Source organism: Tursiops truncatus, chromosome 2, assembly GCF_011762595.2.
Source record: "Tursiops truncatus isolate mTurTru1 chromosome 2, mTurTru1.mat.Y, whole genome shotgun sequence".
NCBI classification, from domain to species: domain Eukaryota; kingdom Metazoa; phylum Chordata; class Mammalia; order Artiodactyla; family Delphinidae; genus Tursiops; species Tursiops truncatus.
Window position 1 is genome coordinate 87,320,799 of NC_047035.1, and position 25,254 is coordinate 87,346,052.

Genomic DNA, 25,254 nt, shown 5'->3' on the forward strand with positions numbered 1-25,254 from the left:
CCTATTGGAAATCTGAAAATATTTTGAATTGAATGATAATGAAAAATGACATCTGAAAAACTGGCACACAGTTTAAAGGGAATCGATAAGTCTTATATGCACATATTAGAACAACAAAGGATGAAAATCAGTCATCTCTTTCAAGAAATTAGAAAAAGAACAGCAATTTAAAGCCAAAAAAAAAAGTAGAAGGAAATTATAAGGGCAGAAATTAAGGATATACAAAAGAAATATATGGGAGTCATATAAAAAATGTCATAAGTTTGTTCTTTGAAAAGTCTAATAAAAATGACAAACTTCGGGCTTCCTTGGTGGCGCAGTGGTTGAGAGTCCGCCTGCCGATGCAGGGACACGGGTTCGTGCCCAGGTCCGGGAAGATCCCACATGCCGCGGAGCAGCTGGGCCCGGGAGCCATGGCTGCTGAGCCTAAGCGTCCGGAGCCTGTGCTCCGCGGTGGGAGAGCCCACAGCAGTGAGAGGCCCGCATAACGCAAAAAAAAAAAAAAAAAATGACAAACTTCTGGTGAGACTAAGAAATGAAAAGAAGGCACTAACATCAGTAACTAATATCAGAAATGGAAAAGGAACAACTGCCACAGAGCCTGCAGACATTACAAAATATTATAGAAGGTTTTATGGTCAACTTTATATCAATATTTTTGAAATTTTAGATTAAGTGGACCCAACGCCAGAAAAATATAGCTTATTAAAACTTATGTAAGGCGGGGGATGGGGAAACTATAAAGAAAACATAATTTGAACACTGGTGATATATGACTATATTGAAGAATTGCTATTTTTTAATTTTTTTTTTTTTTTTTTTGCCTGCACCATTCGGCATGTGGGATGTACCATGTGGGATCTTAGTTCCCGGAACAGGGATAGAAGCCCTGTCCCCTGCAGTGGAAGTGCGGAGTGTTAACCACTGGACCGCCAGGGAAGTCCAATGATTTTTTTTTTTTTTTTTTTTTGTGGTACGCGGGCCTCTCACTGTTGTGGCCTCTCCCGTTGTGGAGCACAGGCTCCGGACACACAGGCTCAGCGGCCAGCCGCTCCGTGGCATGTGGGATCTTCGCGGACCGGGGCACAGAACCCGTGTCCCCTGCATTGGCAGACGGACTCTCAACCACTGCGCCACCAGGGAAGCCCCAATGGTACTGTTTTTTAAGACGTCTTCATCTTTTAGAGATTCCAGCTGAAACATTTATAGATGAAGTGATAAAATGAGTTTTGCTTCAAAATAATAACACAGCACAACAACTTTGTTAATACTTAGGGTTTAAATTTCACAAGCACGACTGACCTGCGTCCTCCACCGAGTCCGGGGAAGCTGAGTGTCCTCCTCACAATACCACGAGCTGGTCCGCACAGGCTGTCAGCGACGGGAACCTTCTCCGTTGCGCCTCAGGCTTTCCCCGCCCATTACTCTGAGAACCAATCATGGAGCTGGCTTCAGACGTCCGACCAATCAGTGATCTCGGCTCCTGGCCCCCTCCCCCCACCTCTTCGCTTGTGAGGCGTGTGAGGCGGCGCCATGTTTCAAGGGCAGCGGGCTTGGTTCTGCCGCAGCGTCAGCTGCAACCTGAGGCAGTTCTGGGGTAGGAAGCTGGGCAGAAGCGGGTGGCTGAGGTGGGGAGGGGAGCACCCCTTCCTCCCTCTGGTACCTTGGCCGCAGGACACTTGATGGGCTTACCCTGTGCTCTTGCCTCCACAGTGGCCGAAGGGGGGACCATCAGTGACCCGAGGGCCGCCGATTTCTTGTTCAGCTGCGATGCCTCACACCCAGACACGCTGAGGTACCTGAAGCCCACCAGGCAGTACCTTTTGGGTCATGAGGAGCCAGGATTTGGAGATAGAAGTTGCAGTCCACTAATAAATATTGATAATAGGAAGATACTGGAAACGAGCAAGGTTTCAGTCCAATCCTAGATGTGCGGGGAGGAAGTAGGCGCGGGAATAGCTAACCTTTCTCCTCTCTTTTCTGCCGCAATGGCATGGCTTCCTACCTGGTCCTCAGATCTTTTCCCGAGTTCCAGTGGTGTGTTTCTATTTGAATCTCCCACATCCCCGTGGCGCCTTGAAGGACCCTCATATTCAACATGTTTAAACCAAATCTCCTGATTGCCTCTCATACCTGTACCAGCTGCTGTGTTCTTAAACTTAAAACCTTGGTAATTTCTTTTGAATAATAACCCCTATCCCCATTAATCCATTAATTAATCCAATTAATCCATGACCAAACACCATGGATTGTGCCCCTGTAAATGTTCTTTGTTCTTCCTGCCACTATCTTAGTATACAGCGTAAATTACCTCTTACCCCCAAATCACAGTAGTCTATCTGAGAGGTTGCTGTGCCTCCAATCTGTCCACCTGTGATCCGCCTTCACATTGCGGTCCGATTATGTTTACAAAACAGACGTCTGATCACCGTCCTGGCTGATCCCCTTCTCACCCCTTCACTCCCCCACCCCCAGTCTCCTGATTACCTACCAATAATTCTCTTTCTGTTCATTTATTCTGTTTTGAAATGTTGAATACATTCTTGTTCATTGCATAATTTCAAATATTTTCTTTCTCCTAGAATATATCAGAGTCTTGATTACATAGAAGATAATGCTACAGTTTTTCACGCCTGCTATCTCTCTGCAGTAGCTAATGCTGAAATAAAAAACTCGGTGGCTTTAGGTCATTTTATTCTTCCTCCTGAATGCCTTCAAAAAGGTTAGCAAAGATCTTTCATCTAATCTCTGTTAGACTGCCAAATCCAGCTATGTCACCCAACTTTACTGATCTTTGTTCTCAGAGATTTTTGTGTTTTGTATCATTTAATATAAATAGAAAAGCATGTACTTTGGATCAGATTGCCTTGGGTGTGCATCCTCGCTTTGTTTATCATTCATTCACACGTTCACTGAGCTCTTATTGAGCTCTTATTGTGTGCCACGTTTCAACCAAGGTGCTGGGGATTCAGTGGTGAGTAAGATACAGATCTTGTCCTCACAGTGTTCACTGGCTAGGATCCAACACTTACTAATTTTGTCACCTCCCGAGTTGTTTTGAGGATAAAATGAGATAATATATTAAGTAGTCTGACCTGTGAGTATATAATAAATGTTCGTTGCTAGTTTTGAATCTCACCATTATTTTTCTGGATGTTTTTCCTGATATTTCAAGATTCAGTGTGATAATAAACCCATATATTTATATTGTTCTTTATATTATTGAAGGTACTTTCACATTAATTATTTCAGCAACCCTATCAAGTAAAGGGCAAGTGAATAAATTGCTTCTGAGATTGGTCCTTTTAGTTTTCCCTGCTTGGAACCCCCTTTCTTATCCTGTTCTGTCCAAATCCTACCTATCTTTTATGGACTAACTTTAAATATCCCATTTTTGTAAGTCTTGCATTATTGTCCAATTCTTGATGTGTTTTTCGATGTGTATGTGTCCATCCCTAGAAAGACAGACTGAAAGTAGTAAAAATTCCCAGTGAGCAGAGTATTTAAAAAAAAACAAAAAAACTTGAAAAATGTTTCTATAGAAGAGCTTTGGAAACCCCAAAGATTGGGTTCCTTCTATAGTTGATGTCCTGGTGAGACCTAGTTATAATTTATAAAAATAAATTGTTCTAAGTGGTTATGCAAATAAATTAATGACTGGATAGGAGAATTGATTTACTCAAAAACTGCAAATCAGAGAATACCCACCTTCAGGGAACTTATATTGTGGAATGACTATCTGATCTAATTTTAAATTATCACTCCTATTAAGTCTTTGTGTTTAGCATCTTACATTAAAATGCATTCAATTTTTTAAAAAAAATTGTTTTAAATGAAAACATGATCCTTTTTAAAAATGAAAAGTATGCATTATTATTCACCTAGACCAGGATTGTCTAGTAGAAGTGTGAGAGGCAAACAAGTGTAAGCCACACACTAATTTAAAATTTTCTAATACCCACATTAAAACTAATAAGAGATGAAGTTAATTTTAAGAAATATTTTATTTAACCTAATGTATCTAAAATATTATCATTTCAATATATAATCAATATAAAAATTATTGATAAATTTTACATTCTTTTTTGATACTGGATTTGAAATCCATTGTTTATTTTAAACTTACAGCACGTCTCGTTTTGGACTAGCCACACATCTCAATATGTATCTAGTCTAGTGGCTGCTATATTGGACAGCTTAGGTCTAGAGGAATGTTAACTTTTTGTCCTTGAGTGGTATACTGTGGAAACTTTTGAGATCATTGATTTAAGATAATTTCATAGTCCTTTGACATGCTGAGCATTGTAGAATTCCTGTACTACCACGCCCACTAGACATGTTGTTCATCCAACCTCTTTTTTAACAAAGTAAATTCTTGAAGCACTCTACAGATTCAGGAATTTTATGCCTTTTATTTATTTATTTATTTTTTGCTGTACGCGGGCCTCTCACTGTTGTGGCCTCTCCCGTTGCGGAGCACAGGCTCCAGACGCGCAGGCTCAGCAGCCATGGAATGGGCCCAGCCACTCTGCGGCATGTGGGATCTTCCCGGACTGGGGCACGAACCCGTGTCCCCTGCATCGGCAGGCAGACTCTCAACCACTGCACCACCAGGGAAGCCCTATGCCTTTTATTTTGACTAGACAGTTGTCTTCTTTATAATGCTTGGCCTAAAGACACTGACATCAGATGAAGATATGTATTACAGCCAAGAAAGTTTACAACAATGATTCTCATAATGCACTGGAGTGATCTGGAGAGTTTGTTAGAAATGCAATTCCCCAGCTTCTCCTCAATGATCTGGCTCAATAAGAATCTGCATTTTAAACAAGTATCTTAGGTACTTTTGATGCAAGTGGAATAATACTGACTTAGAAATTTGAAACCTAAACAAAATTCAGAAAATTCTACAAAGTTACTTTTTAAAAAACAGTATTGGATATGTTTTTCTTACTACAGAAATAAGAAGAAAAATTGGTAGTTTTATTTGGGAACAAGACCAACATTCTCTGATAGAAAAGGTAAGAGTAAATTAAGGTGCTCGATTAGAATCTACAGTTTCAAAAAATTTTGAAAGCAATGTAATCTTAAAAATGCTTACTTGTGATATGTTAGCACCAATGACCCAGAGTAAGGAACTTAAAGGACATGCTTTTATTGAACATATCTAGTTTGACATTATTTTTACACTAGTACCTTAGTAAAATTGAGATTTTTTTGTATGAATAAAATTATTCACGTAAAAACTTGAAAATTTGAAAAAACTTGGAAATCTCAGTAATATTAAGGGAGTAATAGGTACACAGTATTTACCAGTTCTTTACTGCCAGTGTAGATGCTATTTGATTAATTCCTGTGTCGTACCATTTGTTAAATGTTATGAATAATACCCCTTAATAAATGTGTGCAATACTGAAAGTTTTTTAGCTTTTGCCATCCTGCCTCAAATTTGCCTGTGCTTGTGACTTATTTCAGAATCTTTATGCAAAGCCAAATTTGGGATAATTTGAGCATCAAAAAGAATAATGGATTATATACATTAATTTTTTTTAAATATAAATTTATTTATTTTTGGCTGCATTGGGTCTTTGTTGATGCTCACGGGCTTTCTATAGTTGCAGCGAGCGGGGGCTACTCTTCGTTGTGGTGGGTGGGCTTCTCATTGCGGTGGCTTCTCTTGTTGCGGAGCACGGGCTCTAGGCGCGCGGGCTTCAATAGTTGTGGCACGCAGGCTCAGTAGTTGTGGCTTCCGGGCTCTAGAGTGCAGACTCAGTAGTTGTGGCACATAGGCTTAGTTGCTCCGCGGCATGTGGGATATTCCCAGACCAGGGCTCGAACCCGTGTCCCCTGCATTGGCAGGTGGATTCTTAACCACTGCACCACCAGGGAAGCCCATACATTAAATTTTTTTAAAAATCCGTGATTCCATAGTGATACTCCAAAAGCATAAAGAAAGAAAAAAGGAAGAACAGAGGAAGGAAACGAGGAACAAAGGTGGAAAAGGAAGAAGGAAGGAAGCAAGGAAGGAAGGAAGGAAAGGGTGGGATAAGGGAAAATTTCCTTTCAGAATAAAAGGTAATAAACGAAGAAAGGATGATAGAATAGAAAATTCGCACTGTACCACCCCCAGTAAAATAATTGGTTTAGGCAAGTGTCATTAATGGGTGTTAAAATCATGATCTAAAATGATCACTTCATTGATGATTACTTATTAATTACAAAGGCAAGCAATGCTTGTACCTTTACAATGGAGGGACCTGGCAGACGCCACCATAACCAACTGATAAAATTTAGCATCACCAATATTGGAACAACCTCTTGTTATGTTCAGCTCGGTGTGATATAATAAAAAGTACACAATATAGGGAATTCTCTGGGGATCCAGTGGTTAAGACTCGGCACTTTCACTGCCATGGCCCCGGTTCGAATCCTGGTCAGGGAAATAAGATCTCGCCCACCTCATGGTGCCAAAAAAAGAAAAGTACACAATATTATCTTGTAGTGTTCTTGTTCAAAATTGTGAATCTAATCATGAGTAAATACTCAGATAATTCCAGATTATGGAACATGTCACAAAGCAACTAACTGGCTTAGACTCTTTAAAACGATGTCATAAAGAAACAAAAAAAAACAGGGCAGACTGTTCTAGATTGAGACATAAGAACCAAATGTGATGTATGAACCTTGAATGGATTGTGGATTTTTTAATTTAAAAAAATGTAAAAAAGAAATTTTGAGGACAGTCGGAAAAATTTAAATATGCAATGTATATATTAGGTGATATTGAGTTAATGTTAATTTTCTTAATTATGATAGTGGTATTAAAATGATAAAATAATGTTGTTGTTTTTTTAGAAAATGCATGCTAAAGATTGAGTGAAATGTCATAATATCTGCAAATATTTTCAAATGGTCCAGCAAAAATAAAAAATGAGAGAGAGAGGGCATGCAGGGTGGCAAAAATGTTAACACTTTGTGAATCTGGGCAAAAGGTATATAGTACTTATTGTATTATTCTTTAACTTTTCAGTAAGCTTGAATTTTTTCAAAATAAAAAGAGAGAAAATCTCTATGTCTAAAGCCCAGCAATTAATTTATGCATTTTGTATTCCTTTCATTAACTTGTTATTTCTTCCCAAAGCGTCATCATCTGAAAATAATAGCTCTTTTAGTATCGTTGGCTATGTTAAGGATCAAATATCTAATCCTTGACTTGTCAGAGTGTTTCCAGGGACATGAGTGGTGGTAGAATGGTTATTATTTGATAACAATTATTGAGTATACCGAAAGGCCCTTAAAGTTCGTTAATTTAATCATTCTGTTTTAGAAATGAGAAAACTGAGGTAAGAAGGTAAAGACCTGACTTAGTTCACATAACCAGATGTTAGCAAAGTGGAACCAGATTTTATCAGCTCCAATCCAATCTAATGTTTCTTTCTACTAAAAAATTAGTAGCACATGCCTGTACTGACTGTTGACTCTAGAAATTGTATGATTATACGATAAAGGATTTTGTTCTTTCAAATATTGATTGATATTGAGTATTATCCAATTATAATAATGTAACCATGGAATATGTAAGTAGAAGGTACTTCATCCAATGGCAATAATAAGGGTAAATCTGGGGACTTCCCTGGTGGTCCAGTGGTTAAGAATCCGCCTTCCAATACAGGGTATGTGGGTTCAGTCCCTGGTCAGGTAACTAAGATCCCACGTGCCATGGGCAACTAAGCTCTAGAGCCCACGTGCCACAGCTAGAGAGAAGCTACAGACAAGCCTTCACACTGCAACCAAGACCTGATGCAGCCAAATAAAGAAATAAATATTTTTTATAAAGGGTAAACCTGGAAGGTAATTTGGGGAACATTATTATTGTTTGGAGTGGATTTGTGACCCAAATATAGAAATTTCCTAATGGCATATTAAGTAAACATATTATGTGATAGGTACCAGTATCTGAGGTCAGTCACTTTCACATAATCTTTTGGAAAAGCTTAATATACATTTAGTTCTTTTGTAACTTCATAGCTAAATACTCCACTTTAATTTTTAAGGGGAAACTTAATTTGTTCAGCTTACTTCATATTTTTGATTTGTAGCTCACAGGAAGCCTAGGAGTTTTCAAGTCAAGGATTTTAAGAAAGTTTAAATTAATAATACTTTTTTTGGTTTCCTTATTTTTTTAAACTAAAAAGTAATATGACCACATTAGGGAAAATTTCAAAAAATCAAAAAGAGAATAAAATCAGTCAGTTTTACTATCTAATACAAACACAGCTGATATTTTAAAAATCCTGGTCTTCTTTCTTTACGTATCTCTAAAAACATATAATATAATTCTGTGTGTGTATGTGTGTGTGTACAAAATTTTGTGAGTTTTTCCCACCAAACTAGATGGGATGGACCTGAGTGTATAAATATTTTTGTGACTCTTGATATATATTGCCAATTTTTTTCTTTACTTTTTTAAAAAAATTATTGATTGCATCATTGGTGTGCTGATTTTTTTAAATGTGATTTCTTTTGCTCTCAGCATGATGAAGTAACACCAAATGAAATAAAGTCCCTTCGGGAAAGCAGTGTACTAGCAACGGATCACAAAAAAGAATTATCTAAAAGGTACTGAATTTGTATACTTCACTGATATTCAATTAAGTATAGACACCTTTGAACACTGTGTGTTTATCTCATTTAATTTTCACAGTCGTCTTATGAGATTGATATCATTATCACCATTGCCATACAGAAAAAGAGATCAAGTATATATAGATTAAGTAATTTGCCCAAAGTCATACAAACTTTTACTAAATGGGAAGAAGCAGGATTTGAACTGGGTCAGTCTAATTCCAGAATGCATGCATTTAACTATTATGCTAGACTATCCTTGCAGAAAATAAACAAAAATTTTATGTATATTTTGATCACTGTTACATTATTTTTAAACTATGTATTATAATAAGAAAGAAAGAAATATTAGCAGTAATTTTATTAGGATTGGGAGTTCTGGGTGATTTCCCCCTTTCCTTCCCAAATTGTTCGTAAAGTGGCTACTTTGGTTTAAGAAATTAAAATTATATCTTAAAAGACAAACAGACATGGACTTGCCATCGTGTTAGGTCCAATCTCTGAGAGGCCCCCTTGTTTCAGACTTACTCATTATCTAGTCCTAATTCCGTATTTTCCAGTTCAGTGGTTTTCATATGTTCATAGGGAGCATTAACTATATGAAAGTCTGGTATTTAGCTGCTGAAATAAAAATGATCTTTCTTCAATATAAGAATTAATGAGTTTAATTTATATAGTTTTTTTAATTTTAAGTTTTTTCCCATAATTTTTTATACCTTTTGTACCTCCTGTTTTTCTTTAATTTGAAATAAGTTATTATCTGATTTAACATAAAGTTTTATATTTAATTATTTTAAGTTTAGTAAACTATTGCTTCATGGTCCTATGACTTCTAGATAATCCACCGCTTGGGTTTGAGTATCCATATTCTAGGTCTTTGGGATCTCTATGTATAGCACTCCTTTGAACTTGTTATGGTTTCTGAGATAAGAAGCTGGTAAGGAGAGGAAGAAAAATGAAATAGAAGTAGAAGAAAATGGTTATCCTAAGTGACCTTGTAAGAGAAGAATGGGAAATAGAAATTAAAAAGTAAAGTAACTCCCAGTGATTCACTTGACTTGGAAAGACATCAGATATATATGGTTTTTTTTTTTTTCAAGAAATGGTTGTCCTGGGACTTTCCTGGAGGTCCAGGGGTTAAGACTCCACTCCCAATGCATGGGGCCCATGTTTGATCCCTGGTCAGGGAACTAGATCCTGCATGCTGCAACTAAGAGCCTGAATGCTGCAACTAAAATATCCCACATGCCACAACTAAAGATCCCGAGTGCCGCAACTAAGACCTGGCACAAGCAAATAAATTTTTTAAAAAAAGAATTAAAAAAAAAAAGAAAAAAGAAATGGTTGTCCTGCAAAATGCAGAAGCATAAGGAAAAGATTGATAATATGACTACCAAAAATATTTTAAACTTGCACATGGAAATAAAAATACCATAAACCAAGACAAAAGAAAAATATACACTTGAAAAAGTATTTGACAAAGGCTATTTTCCTTAATATACAAAGAGGGCTTACAAATCTGGGGAAAATATGTCCAGTATTTTCCAATAACAACAACAAAAATAGACAAAGTAGGTGTCTAGTTAGAGCCTTTTTCTTTGTAGAACCACCAGAGGGTGCAGTGCAAACATAGATAAAATACACTTTGTCCCTACTCGAAGTTTATTTTTTTGGCATGCTACTAGTGATAGTGAACACTAAGTGGTGAGCTAGTTTTTGAACACTTGCCAAATACAAGACATTTGTGAGCTAAGCAGTTCACAGTATTTCATTTGATGCTCACAACCTTATAAGATAGTTAAATAGCATTAGCCTCATTTCACAATTGAGGAAACAGGTTCAGAGAGCTAAATAATTCACCCAATATTATTTAAGTAGTGAACATAATTTGACACCGACTCTAGCTGATCCAGAGTCCAAACTCTTAATCACTATGCTGTTTTCCTTTCCCAGTAAGTTCCCAGATCTTCTGAAAATGGCATGAATTTTTGCTTATTTTTCTTGTTCTTAATTATTTTATTATAAATATAAAGCATGTAATTTGTCAAGATGGAAAATGCTAAAAAAAGAAAAACTACTAAAAAAGAAAAGAATAAAGAAAATTTAAATTATAAGCAAACCCACCACTCAGATAACCACCATCAACATTAGTACATTTCTTGCTAGCTTTTTATAGACATACACATTAAGCAGAGTTGAGGTCAGACTGCAGATACAGTCTGTCTCTTGATTTTCCATTTAATATTCTATGGGCAGTTCCCCATTCTGAAAAACCTTATTTAATATTATGATTTGTAATGGCTGTATATGGCATTTAATCTTATTGTCTGTTTAACCACCTTCCTTTAATTTTTTTTTAAAAATTACAATTTGTTACTCTTGTGGCACCTTCATGAACATCTTTTTAAAAATAAATCTTTCTCTACTTTTTAGATTTTTTTTTCTTTTGGCTGTGGCATGTAGCTTGTGGGATCTTAATTCCCCAACCAGGGATAGAACCCGGGCCCTTGGCAGTGAAAGCACAGAGTCCTAACCACTCGACCACCAGGGAATTCCCTTGATAATTTTCTTAATGTAAATTCTCAGATGTGGAATTTACGGTATTAATGAGGTATGAGTGTTTTTAAAGGCCATGATGCCTATTGTCAGTTGCTTCCCTCAAAAGTACAAATTTAAAACTGCCACCAGTGTTGGTCTCACCACATCCTCATCAGTATATTGAGTATTAATAAGAAGGCTTGTGCTAATTTAATAGATGAAAAATAGCATCTTGTTTTTTGTGGGATTTTTTTGCAGTACGCGGGCCTCTCACTGCTGTGGCCTCTCCCGTTGTGGAGCACAAGCTCCGGATGCGCAGGCTCAGCGACCATGGCTCACGGGCCCAGCCGCTCTGCGGCATGTGGGATCTTCCCGGACCAGGGCACGAACCCGTGTCCCCTGCATCGGCAGGCGGACTCTCAACCACTGTGCCACCAGGGAAGCCCAGCATCTTGTTTTAATTTGCATTTTTCTTTGATTACTAGTAGGTTTGAATCTTTTTGAATTTATTAGCATTTTACATTTTCTTTTCTGTGACTTGTTTTTATCCTTTCTCCATTTTCTATTGGGAGTCTTATTGCTTTTCTTATCAACTTGTCTGACATTTTTAGCTATATTATCCTTTTGCCAGTTTGTCACATTATTTCCTCAGATTGTTCTCTGGCTTATATTTTTTAGAGATACAAGCTTTGAGTTTTTACATTGTTAAACTAATCACTTTTCCTTTATTGTTTCTTCTATCGCTTTTATGTTCAGAAAAGTCCTTTCCCATTCAGGTATCAAATTGGTTTTTAATTCTGCAGATAGTTATTTTGATGTATGGTAATAGGTGAAGATCGAAGTTTATTTTTGTCTTACAAATAAGAATTTTCCACCAGTTTTTTAAGAATAAATCTATCTCCAACTGATGTGATTTCCATTCTCATATGTTGTGTTTAATGTCTGGAGATCTGTTTTTAGACTATTTGTTTTATTCCATTAATCTATGGATCTATTTTGATATAAACATAATATTCTTTTAAGTTATATAACTTTATGTATTTTAATACACCTGACAAGGCAAGTAAGTACCAAACTCATTACTCTCCTCTTATTTTTATTTATTTATTTCAAATGATACTGTTTATATGTGGAATCTAAAAAAATGATACAAATGAACTTATATGCAAAACATAAACAGACCCACAGACATAGAAAGCAAACTTATGGTTACCAAAGGGGAAAGGTTGGGGGGAGGGATAAATTAGGAGCATGGGATTAACATACACACTCTACTCTATATAAAACAGATCGTCAACAAGGACCTACTGTATAGCACAGGGAATTTTTTTTTTAACATCTTTATTGGAGTATAATTGCTTTACAATGGTGTGTTAGTTTCTGCTTTATAACAAAGTAAATCAATTATACATATACATATATCCCCATATCTCTTCCCTCTTGCATCTCCCTCCCTCCCACCCTCCCTATCCCACCCCTCTAGGTGGTCACAAAGCACCGAGCTGATCTCCCTGTGCTATGCGGCTGCTTCTCACTAGCTAGCTGTTTTACATTTGGTAGTGTATATATGTCCATGCCACTCTCTCACTTTGTCCCAGCTTACCCTTCCCCCTCCCCATGTCCTCAAGTCCATCCTCTAGTAGGTCTGCGTCTTTATTCCCATCTTGCCCCTAGGTTCTTCATGACCTTTTTTTTTTTTTTTAGATTCCATATATATGTGTTAGCACATGGTATTTGTTTTTCTCTTTCTGACTTCACTCTGTATGACAGACTCTAGGTCCATCCACCTCACTACAGATAACTTCGTTTCTTTTTATGGCTGAGTAATGTTCCATTGTATATATGTGCCACATCTTCTTCATCCATTCATCTGTTGATGGACACTTAGGTTGCTTCCATGTCCTGGCTATTGTAAATAGAGCTGCAATGAACATTGTGGTACATGACTCTTTTTGAATTATGGTTTTCTCAGGGTATATGCCCAGAGTGGGATTGCTGGGTCGTATGGTAGTTCTATTTTTAGTTTTTTAAGGAACCTCCATACTGTTCTCCATAGTGGCTGTATCAATTTACATTCCCACCAACAGTGCAAGAGGGTCCCCTTTTCTCCACACCCTCTCCAGCATTTATTGTTTGTAGATTTTTTGATGATGGCCATTCTGACCAGTGTGATACTCTCCTTTTAAAAATCTCTTCCTTAGTTCTTCATGCCTACTTATTATTTTTCTACTTTCAAATTTTAATTATTTTTTAGGAAGTATATTCCTATTTTTAGGAAGTATATTGGTTCAAAATCCAAGATACACAAAAGGGGAAACTATGAAATATACTGGCTCCTAGATAGCCAGTTTCCCTCTCAGAGGCAACCCCAATGTTATCAGTTTCTTATATATGCATATACTACTTCACAAATAGTAGTATTCTATAAACATTGTTCAGCACCTTGCCTTTTTTCTCTTAATAATTTACCTTGGAGATCATTCCATATTGCTACATAAAGAGCTTTTTCATTTTTGTGCTGTGTACTATTTTATTGTATGGATTTACCATAATTTATTTAACTAGTCTCCTATTTTACTGGACTTTCAGGTAATTTCTAAGTTGCTGTTAAAAACAGTGCTTCAGTGATCGATCATGTAATGTCATTTTGCATGTGTGCGAGTGTCTTTAGGGTAATTCTTAGAAGGGGAATTGCTAGGTCAAAAGGCATATACATTTTGTATCCTTGATACAATCATTGTCAAATTGCCCTCCATAGAGGTTAAACCAGTTTACATTCCTATTGTTTGTGTATTTAAGTACCTTTTCCAGGCTAGGGTAACCAGCCATCCAGGTTTGCTTGGGACTGTCCTGGTTTTAGCACTGAAAAGCCCATGTCCTGAGAAACCCCTCAATCTAGGGTAAACTGGGATGGTTAGTCACCATTCTTTCTTCTATACTTTCTCCAACACAGTGTGCTAACATATGTTTTGGTCTTTCCTAATCTGATAGATATAAAGTGGTATCTTACTCTAGTTTTTTGTCTGAATTGCCATTATGAGTGAGGTTGAATGTCTTTTCATATGTTTAAGAACCATTTATAGTTCCTATTCTGTGAACTGTTTGTTCATATCCTTTGCACGTTTTTCTATTGACTTTTATTTTTTTGCAAGAACCCTTTACGTTTAGGAGAATTAATTTTTTGTGAAATAAATTACAGTTATTAGCTTATGTTTGTCTTTTGACTTTAAAAATGTTGGGTTTTGCATTCAGAAATTTTTTACTATATGTATTCATTCTTATTAATATTTTCTTTAATGGCTTTTTGAGTTTTATGTCATAATTAGGAAAGTCTTCTCTAAGATTACTATTATTTTGCTATGGTTTCTTCTTAGTGATTTCTTTATTTTTAAATTCAAATCTTTGATACGTTTGGAATATATTTTGGTGTAAGATATGAGGTGGCAATCTACCTTCTTTTTTTTTTCAGATAGTTACCTACTCTTGGCTATTGATTGAATAATTCATCTTTTTCCCCACTCTACTGAAATGCCACCTTTATCCTAGGTTAAATCCACATAAGTATCTGGGTCTATTTCTGGACTTTATATTCGATTCCATTAATTTGTCATGCAACAGTGCCATTCTGTTTCAGTTGTTTATAATATGATTTAATATCTAGAGCTAGTTCCTCCTCCTTACTCTTTTCCAAATTTTCTTAGTTAACTATTCTTCCTGGTTTACTTTTCCATCTGAGTTTTGGAATCAGCTTGTTCATATTAAAACAAAAACTTCTGTTGTTATTTTTAGTGACATTACAAAAAAATATAGATTAATTTAGGGAGACTTTGATGCTGAATCTTCCTATCTGAGAAAATGGTATTTTTTTCCTTACTTGTTCAAGTTTTCTTTTGTGGCCCTTAAAAAACACTTTCATATTTCCTTCATATAAATCTTATACTTCTTTTAAGATTATTCCTAGGTTTTTTTTTTCATTCTATTGTAAATTTGTTCTTGCCTCCTATTAGATCTTCTAACATGTGATTGTTCATGTGAATTTTAGAATTATTTTTTTCTTAAACACTAAAATCCCTTTGGGATTTTATTGAGAATTATATTAAAGGTTGAGAAGAATTGATGTCTTTATAATTTTCAGTATTCCTATCCAAGACAATGCTTTTTTGTTTTTCTTTATTTTTCTTTTCTATATCTTAGTAAAGTTTCCTGATTTTTCTACAGATAGAATCAGAAACTGCTTATTATGTTATTCCTAGATTTTTATGAATTTTGTTGCTATTGTGGATTGGATCATTTCTTCCTTCATTAGTTATTGCTAACATAGAAAAGTCATTTATTTGAGGGTATTTGTCTTATATTTACCCACTTGGAATCTTTAAGATTCTAAAAATATTTCAGTTGATTCTCTTGGCTTTTCAGGGTACACGTTTATATCATTTGTTAATAATGAAACTATTTCTTCTTCCGTTTCACTATATAACTCTTCCATTTCACTAGATATCTCTTCCATTTCTTTCTCTCCCCTCCCTCATCTCTTTTTGCTTGGCCAGAAATTTTAGAGCCATGGCAAATAATAGCAATGATAATGGGTATCCTTGTTTAGTCCCTGAGTTTTCTGGGAATATTGTTTTGCTTTATTTGTAGGATCTCATCCTAACTGAGCTATGGTTTCTTTTAGAAGAGTTTAGATGAACTCTAACTTTTAAACAAATTGAAAGTAAAACCTTTGTTATCACTCAGTGTAATTTTAGAATTTTTAGGAAAATAAATTTAAGGATGACTCCAATTTTTTATTAAGGTTTTTATTTTCATACAATTGTATTACCTATGGATTATATGTAGTCTAAATATAGTAAATTGTTATTTGGCAGTTAGAAAATAGGATATTTTAGTTGAAAACTGCTTAGCTCTTTAAAAATTAGAATATAATTAATTATATACTATACAACCACACTCAGAATAATTTCACTTTTTTTCTTTTTAACTCAGAAGTCACTTAGTATACCTCATGATTTTCCCAGACATCCTTTTTTATTTATTTTAAAGTGTGGAAATACGAATTAATAGAGTTCCAATTATTTGAACACTGAATAATAATAAATGCTGTGATTATTTAAAATGGAGCCTTTTCTTTTAACATATTTGAGATTACATATGTATATCTGTTTTTTATCTAATTATAAAGTATTATTGCATTATTATACTTTCAAAAATATTGAGAAAAAGACCCACATCTGTATTTACTCAGTAAATATTTGTTTTAGGAAGCAGCCCAGAAAGCCAAAAGTATCTGTATGGGCCCTTGTATTACTTAGAAGCACAAAGAAGTTCGTAGTTAATGTTTTCACCCAGTAAGACTGAAGTCTGATCACAGAGCAATTAGATTGCTATATATATTGCCTGGAATCATTTCTCATTTGTAAAACAAGTCCAAAAAAATATAAACATGACTTTCTATGTGTTTCTATATTTTAAAGCACAGAAAAGCATTTTAAAAGGACTCCAGTTGTAGAAAAGCAGATGTACTTCCCTCTTCAGAATTATCCAGTGAACAACATGGTAACAGGTAATTTAAAATAAAATTTAGAGTCAACCCAAGTAGGGAAGAAACAAGGGAATATTTTGTACAAAGTAGAGCCCCCTCTATTATACATGCTAATAGAAGACATCATTCACACGTTAAATAAATTAATCTGCAGAACTAATCCAAAGACAGGCTCCATATTTTCTGTGTTAAAATGCTGGTCTGTCCTGCCCCTAGACGTAGAGAATAGACTTGAGGACACGGGGAGGGGGAAGGGTAAGCTGAGACGAAGTAAGAGAGTGGCATGGACATATATACACTACCAAATGTAAAATAGATAGCTACTGGAAAGCAGCCACATAGCATAGGGAGATCAGCTTGGTGCTTTGTGGCCACCAAGAGAGGTGGGATAGGGAAGGTGGGAGGGAGACGCAAGAGGGAGGAGATATGGGGATATATGTATATGTATAGCTGATTCAATTTGTCATGAAGCAGAAACTAACACGCCATTGTAAAGCAATTATACTCCAATAAAGATGTTAAAAAAAAAATCCTGGTCTATGGGTAAGGTGAAAACACACCCCTGTTTACATAAGACAGTCCCAATTTATGCGTGTTGTCCTGGCATTAGCGTTTACTCTTTTTTATTTTTTTAACATCTTTATCGGAGTATAATTTCTTTACAATGGTGTGTTAGTTTCTGCTTTACTCTTAAGTGTCCCAATTTGGAAGATTAATTGTATGGACAATTCTAATTATAGTTTCCTTTGAGAATCTGATGAAACATAAGTCCCTTTCCCTAAGCATACACACACACAAACATAACACACAAATTTACATGTAATTTAAAGAGGCTCACTTATGCCCAGAAGCCCTTTCATGGATCATCCAGGTGTCAATGGACTCCATATTTGGGTTTCCTAGTGCCCAACATAAAGAGAAGACAGCTAACTGAGGCTGACATTGAGAGGGTGCAAACAAGGGAACTAGTTGAAAAGTGACCATTGGGATTTGGATAGTGCTATGTGAGGTGAGATAAGGAAATAATATTTGGATAATTTGATCTGGGTAGTATTCAGCAGGGTCATTGATAATTTTAAAAATAGAGGTTTTAAAAAAATTGTTTTTAAGACACTGCAATTAAACAGTATAGGCTTTTTGACATTTCATTATAAAATCATTTGTACATTTATCATTTTCTCTTTATTTAGCAGTGTCAAAACTACCTCTTGCAGCTAGTTCACAAATTCCTAAATGTCTTCTCTCATATTACTGTTCCTTCTAACCAATTTGTCTAGACATTTGTTTTATTATTTTTTTTCTTCTGTTCATCTGATGTAAAATAGCTTTCAGAAAAGCACTTCAAAAAGAACGTTTAATGTGTAGTTTTGGGCTGAGTGTTGGAGACATCAAAGAAAACTTCTATCCAACTGTGATAGTAGAAAAGTCAGTTTTGGAACTCTTAGGAGCAATTGTTGACTCCAAAGGACAATGAACTAAGTAGAAGTACAGTTGACCTTTGGACAACATGGGTTTGAACTATGAGGGTCCACTTATAAGAGGATGTTTTTCAATAATAAATGCTACAGTTCTACATAATCCTCAGTTGGTTGAGTTTGTGGATGTAGAACTACAGATAAGAGGAACCTTGAATCCCCAGGGCTAGCTATATATTATAAGTGGATTTTCGACTACAGGGTGGGTTGGCACCCTTAACCCCAACCTTACTGGTGAGTCAACTGTACTTAAGTACTAAGACTGGGAGTAGCTGATTGCTGCCTAGATTTATCCTTACACCTACATATTCAGATAAAGTGTAGGTACCTTAAACCATGGTTGTGGTATAGTACTGGTATTGATTTTGCTTCAGGCAACTCCATCACCAGGTACTAAATATCTTTTGTTCATTTGGACTTACCAAGTGTTTGATAACATATTATAAAGATCAATGATAAATATTAAAATCAGCCACATAATAAAGACAAATGCTTAGTTTTGGACAAGTAACAATGTTGCTCTATGTTTCATTGCCGTCTGACTGTTCAAAAAGACATGACAGTGTTATATAAAAGCAAACTAAAAAAGAACTGTAAAAATAATCATTAGTAGAATCTTTAAAGTATAATTTTAACCTGTGGTAAGCTGGTATTGATTTTATCACTAGAAGTAAAATTTTTGATTTTTTTAATTTGTGCAATTGAATAATTATCTTCCTTCTTTATATTTCTAAATTAAATTTTAAAATAACACTTTCTTGGAAGAAAGCTTCATTTTTTAAAAGATAATTCAGGGACTTCTCTGGTGGTCCAGTGGTTAAGACTCCATGCCCCTTAAGACTCCATGCTTCCATTTCAGGGGGCACGGGTTTGATCCCTGGTTGGAGAACTAAGATCCTGCATGGTATGGCCAAAAAAAAAAAGATAATTCATTTGTCTTTAATTTTGAGGTAAAGTGACAGTCCTTCCTTTTTTGTCATGCCCATCTGCTTGTACAGGAAGAAATAACTTCTTGTTGGGAAAATCATCTTGTGTTAATTGAAAATGTTGTGAATGAGAGTTCTAATTTAGGCAGTGGTATCAATTTTTGTGACTATACCTTGACTGTCTCTTCCTCAAAATGGGTTGAGTTCAACTCAGTGAATGTTAAATCTCTTAAAATAAAACTAATTAGATGTTTGGTTTTAGAAAGTACAAGTTGGACTATACTGTAGAACAGGGTTTCTCAGTCCTGGAACTGCCAGCATTTTAGGACAGGTATTCTTTGTTGGAGAGGGCAACCCTGGCCAGTGCCCACTAGATGCCAGTAGTATCCCATCCAGAAACCTTTCCCCACCCCCGTTACCCCTAAGTTGTGACAACCAAAAATATATACAGGCATTACCAATGTCCCATAAAATATCAACGGATTTTTTTTTGGTCTGTTTTTTGTTTTTGACTGGAATTAAATCCTCTAGGTCTGATATCACTGGTTATTACCCATGATAAAAAGTTCTGATTAACAGCTACATGTGTGATTAATAAAAGGAAAAAAATTACTAACAATGATAAATATCTTGCAGGCAAAAATTTTTAAACAAAAATTCTGATAATTAAAAGTTTGGGAACTTATAGTAGATACTGTATTAATTATCTATTGCTGTGTAACAAATTGCTCCAAAACTTAGCAGTTTAAAACAATGGACACTTACTATTACATAGTTTCTGAGGGCCAGGAATCCTGGAGCATCTTAGTTGGATTCTTCTGTCTCATAATCTCTAATAAGGTTGCAGTCACGTTGTTTGCCAGGCTGCAGTTATTTCAAGGGACAGCTGGGACTGGAAAATCCATTTCAAAGCTCATGCATGTGGTTGTTGGCAGGCCTTGGATTTTTGCTGGGTTTTGGCAAAAGGCTTAGACTCCTCACCAAGTGGACTTTTCCATAGGGCTGTTCACAACATGGTAGCTTTCTTTCCTCAGAGTGTGAAATGCAAGTGGGAGAAAGAATGTGCCCAAGACAGACAGAAGCCATGTCTTTTTTATATCCTATTCTCAGAAGTGACCTATCATTACTTCTGCCAAGTGCTGCTGGTCATATAGACCAACCCAAGTACAAAGTAGGAGGAGACTACACAAATTCGTAAATACCAGGAGATAGGGATCATTCAGGGCCATCTGGGGGGGGCTGGCTACCACAGACTCATATGGAATTGTCCACCAAGAATGCCTTTCCTAAGAACTCTCTTTTCTTCTTCCCAATTCATTTGGGTTACATTTTCTAAAACATGAGCTTGCTCCTACCCGCAACAGTTGGTTTGGGAGTGAATGTCTGATCTGAGCTGGGCCAATCACAGTTCTTTGTCTGGATTTCTAGACATGGAATGCAACAAGTCATGTCATTCTTATTCAAGTGACCATAGCTCTAAGATATAAAACTTAAGAGCTATCAGCGGGCATGTTTTCTACCATGTACGGAAAGCCAGCTTGTGTCAAGAGAGGAAAATGAAATTAACATGCAGAGGAAAAAACTGGAGGTTAGTGACATGGCCATGAGAGCTGGTGCTAGTTATTTCTGACTCCCAGCAATATGTTTGTTATTTCCAACTCCCAGCAATATGTTTGCCTTCCTCATAGTTTGACTGATATGGCAATGTCCTTCCAGTAAACTCCTCTTTTGTTTAAGCTAGTTTAAATTGGGTGTATGTGAACTTCAGCCTAAAGTCCTAACTACTCCAAAACTGCTACAATAATCCATTTTTATGCATAAATGTCCTATCCTTCTTTAACTTACAGGAATATTTTTATTAATATGGTAATTATTTTAAATTTTTGTATCCTCATATATATCTTTAGAAACTTCACACAGTGTATATGTGCAATTAATTAAACATTAATATTTTTATGTGCTAGTTTATTTTACATAGAAATCTAGCTGTTAGGCAAAGACCATGAACAATATGGAGTATAGTAATTGTGCTTTAAAAGATTTTCTGAAGTAAATGGCTATGATTGAAATATCTTTAAAGATAGGAGTCTATTTTATATGATTGGCTTCATAGTTAATTTATTAACTGTGAATTTATTATCTATTATTATAAACAATCAAACTGTATAGATAACCTGGTGATAATGGTGGTGGTCTAAATTCAGTCATCCCTGAGCTCTACCAGAATTTTTTTCATACAGTATCTACTTTTAAACCAGGTTTCAACTTTAGTATAAACCACAAACATATATTACACATGAAACATTATCACTCAGATGAGCAGCTGCTATCAAGGAAATATTGCTTAAAGTCATTGAGTCCTTAAGCTCTCCCCATTCTAGGTTTTCTTTTTGATTCTCATATCTATTTCAGATTATTAATGACATCAGAATTCCTCACACCTGTAACCTTTGTTGACCAAGCAGTGATAACAATTTTCCTATTAATTTTTTAATAAAGACTGTTATCTCAGTGTTAGCAGTGCAGGAAAGTGTCGCTTGCTCTACTAGGGAAGATGAGCTAGCTGTTTGTGCTGTGAGTAGCTAGTTGGATAGGTAATTCTAAGTGATTACATTCTAAGCCAGACACATGTCCCAGTTATTTTGGTCTAGGTACTTTTATGTTCCATCCCTAACCTGTACATCACACTCTCTGTAGTCAAAGTGGCAAATCAAGAATCTGTGTTTTAAAAGGAGGTAGAAGCCTGGGGGGATAGTGGTGAAGGGGGGAGGGAGGTGTTCCCTGATAATTATCAAGTTTCACGGAGAATCTTCTCACTGGTATTTCTTCTTTTTACTTCTTTTCTAAAAACATTCTTTGGGAATCTTATCTAATAAATCAAAGACATTGAAAAGCAGATAATATGATAGAATTTCCTATATATATATTTTATTCTGTAGGTTATATATCAATTGATGCCATGAAGAAATTTCTTGGGGAGCTACATGACTTCATTCCTGGAAGTTCAGGTTATTTGGCATACCATGTTCAAAATGAAATTAACATGTCTGCTATAAAAAACGAATTGAAGAGGAAATACTAAGTTAAATATTGTCCTTCTATCTCGGCATTTATTTTCTGTAAAATATTGCCAAAAGAGTACATAATTTTAAATTCTCCTCTTTGGGACAGAGGGATGGGGAAATGGAGAAGAAAGAATTCATTCTTCCTCAAAATGTCTCTTTAGGAAATTCAGATTCATTTGGCTCTGTGTTTTGACATTTGGGCTGGACTTTTCCCCTGCTTGTAAGGTTATGTCCACAAATTCTGAGTGCACAGTTGTTATGGAGTAATTGTCAATGAAACATACTTCATAAGAAGTCTTAATTTCTCTCTCGCTCTGTCAGATATTCTTTTGGCTTTAATGTTCTATTAATTATGCATATTTTTTCTAGGGTTAATGTTGTGAATGCTAAGTTTTATGATTCTGGTCATCTTATTTTGACTAAAAAATTAGAACGCGATAGTTGAGTTTTGAATTACTGTTTCGGACTTGATAAATATGTAAGAAAGTAAAAGTAAAACATTTTAATAATTCAGACTTCATGTATGGACAGTTTCTGATAATAAATGTATCAGAAGTGATTTAATGTAAACAAGTGTTATGTCTTCTGAAATGAACCCAAAAGGCGCCATAGAATCACAGCGCTGGAAAGGACCTTAGAGAATACTGAGTCCAGCCTGTTTGTTTTTAATGAGAAAATGAAGGCCTTGAGAAGTTGTCTTGCTTAGAGTGACTAACTGGGAGCTAAACCAGGACTGGAACACAACCCTCTTGATTTTCCAGGCCAGTGCTTCCCCACTCTCCCACATGGTATACGCTGTAGTCTATGTCAGTTATAATAGCAGATCTGCAAAGGGGACTCAGAAACAAGCAAGCATGCTTGGCTTGTCTTTTAAATAAGCTGAAATAGTGTTGAGATTTAGTGATTTCAAGAGGCAGCTTCTTATCTTTATTCATATGATCATGCTATGTAGAATCTGGTGGGTTTATTACATTTTGGAGACTTGTAAATGACATACCTGTGAAGCTATGATCTTATTAAAACTGTACTTTCTTCTGGGAAGTGCATACCAGTTGTAGAATTATCTAAAGAAAATGAAATTTTTTAGTGTTTGGATCATTTGTGTATATGTGGGCCCCGGACTTTCTCTCATGACTCAAATTCATAATACAAAATTTTAACACTAATCTCAGCATCAGCTGAGAAAGTTCTGTTTTTCCCATATGGTAACTTTTGCTTATATATCTTCATATTTGTGGTTAAATTCTTCTGAACACCTAAGTATCAATTATCTTTTTCCTGAAACGTATTAAATATTATCTCTCCTGAACACTTTATCTTAGTCACATCCAGTTGATTATGTTTCTTATGTAAAAACCAAGCCTGTCTGTGTATTTTTTTTTTTTTTTTTTTTTTTTTTTTTTCGGTACGTGGGCCTCTCACTGCTGTGGCCTCTCCCGTTGTGGAGCACAGGCTCCAGACGCGCAGCCTCAGCGGCCATGGCTCACGGGCCCAGCCGCTCCGCGGCATGTGGGATCTTCCCAGATTGGGGCACGAACCTGTGTCCCTTGCATCGGCAGGCGGACTCTCAACCGCTGTGCCACTAGGGAAGCCCCTGTCTGTGTATCTTGAATTGATTAAAAGGATTAAGTAAATTTACACCAAGTTATGTACTTGGGATTTCTTGGGAGTGTTCCGGTATTTTTCTGACATAGGTAGTGTGCATGTATTAACAAAGTAAATAAAAAATTACAACAAAAGTGATTCCCAAACAGAAGTGATTATATCTTTAAGTGTATATAGAAAAGGTCAGATGCAATATATATGCTTGAAATAGAACCAGAAGCAATAAAATCAGTTGCTAATATAAGCCTTTCAGGAATTAGAAGCATGTGAACAAATAAAATAGGCAAAGATAAACTGTTTTGTTAAAAATCTATTGTCTTCTTTATCCATTCATCTGTTGATGGACACTTAGGTTGCTTCCATGTCCTGGCTATTGTAAATAGAGCTGCAATGAACATTCCGGTACATGACTCTTTTTGAATTACGGTTTTCTCAGGGTATATGCCCAGTAGTGGGATTGCTGTGTTGTATGGTAGTTCTATTTTTAGTTTTTTAAGGAACATAAATGGGAAGTGAAAAGCAGTATGATTTTTTCATTGATCATTTAAACTGTTTCTTTTTATTTGCCTTTCTGTATCTGATAGATTGCCTCTGGCTCCCATTTTGTTTAAAATGCTGCCCCACACTAGAACTTTTGGTTACTTCTCTGCCCTTCTGCAATCATGTCTCCTATGATGCTTTTCACTATTAGGCATAGTTATTCCTCATACTGTTTATTTAGTGTGTAGTTCTTAGTTCATCTTATTTATTTCATCCTTCGTGATCAGATTATTTTTCTTTCTAGCTTTTGGTAGGGTTTTATGTCATTAGATAAGCTATGAGTCATTGGCAGAGTCTGCTACTAACTTCTGAATGTCTGTTTGTTACCCTTTCTTCCATGATGACAGAACCCCTAATTTCTATCTGGGCACATGCTACCTAGAATAAAGATGATATTCTCAGTTTTACTTGAAATTAAGTATAGCTGTGTAACAATGTTTTGGTCAATGGATGCACAGTAGAAATGGCTTCTGGGAACTTTCTTTTTTTTTTCCACGCTGCATGGCTTGTAGGATCTTAGTTCCCTGACCAGGGCTCAAACCCAGGCCCTCGGCAGTGAAAGCGCCAAGTCCTAACCACTGGACCACCAGGGAATTCCCTGGGAACTTTTCTTAATGACATCTGGCACGTCCCCTTTGTTGCCCTTTTCCTTCCACTCATTTTTCCTACTTCTTTTATCCTGTTGCTTGGAATGGGGATGTGATAGCTACTATTTGAACTGTAAAAGCATACTCTACGATTTGCAAAGCAGTAAACTAAAAGGAGCCTGGGGTCCTGAGGACATTGTGGAGATATCTGCCACCCCAGCCCTGGGTTGCCTACCTCTAGACTTTTTTTAAAAAAAAATAAATTTATTTATTTATTTATTTCTGGCTGCATTGGGTCTTTGTTGTGGTGCGCGGGCTTCTCATTGCGGTGGCGTCTCTTGTTGTGGAGCA

General features: G+C 36.0%; 1 protein-coding gene across 1 annotated transcript; it reads left to right on the forward strand.

Moving 5' to 3' along the window:
- The first annotated feature begins 1,533 nt into the window (after positions 1–1,533).
- TERB2 (telomere repeat binding bouquet formation protein 2) lies at positions 1,534–22,207 on the forward strand. Its single transcript, XM_019935122.2, has 7 exons — positions 1,534–1,597; positions 1,714–1,795; positions 2,583–2,722; positions 4,960–5,021; positions 8,534–8,619; positions 16,638–16,726; positions 22,046–22,207. Exons 1-7 carry the CDS (start codon positions 1,534–1,536, stop codon positions 22,186–22,188), a joined length of 666 nt encoding a protein of 221 aa, XP_019790681.1. The 3' UTR covers positions 22,189–22,207.
- Positions 22,208–25,254: the final 3,047 nt, after the last annotated feature.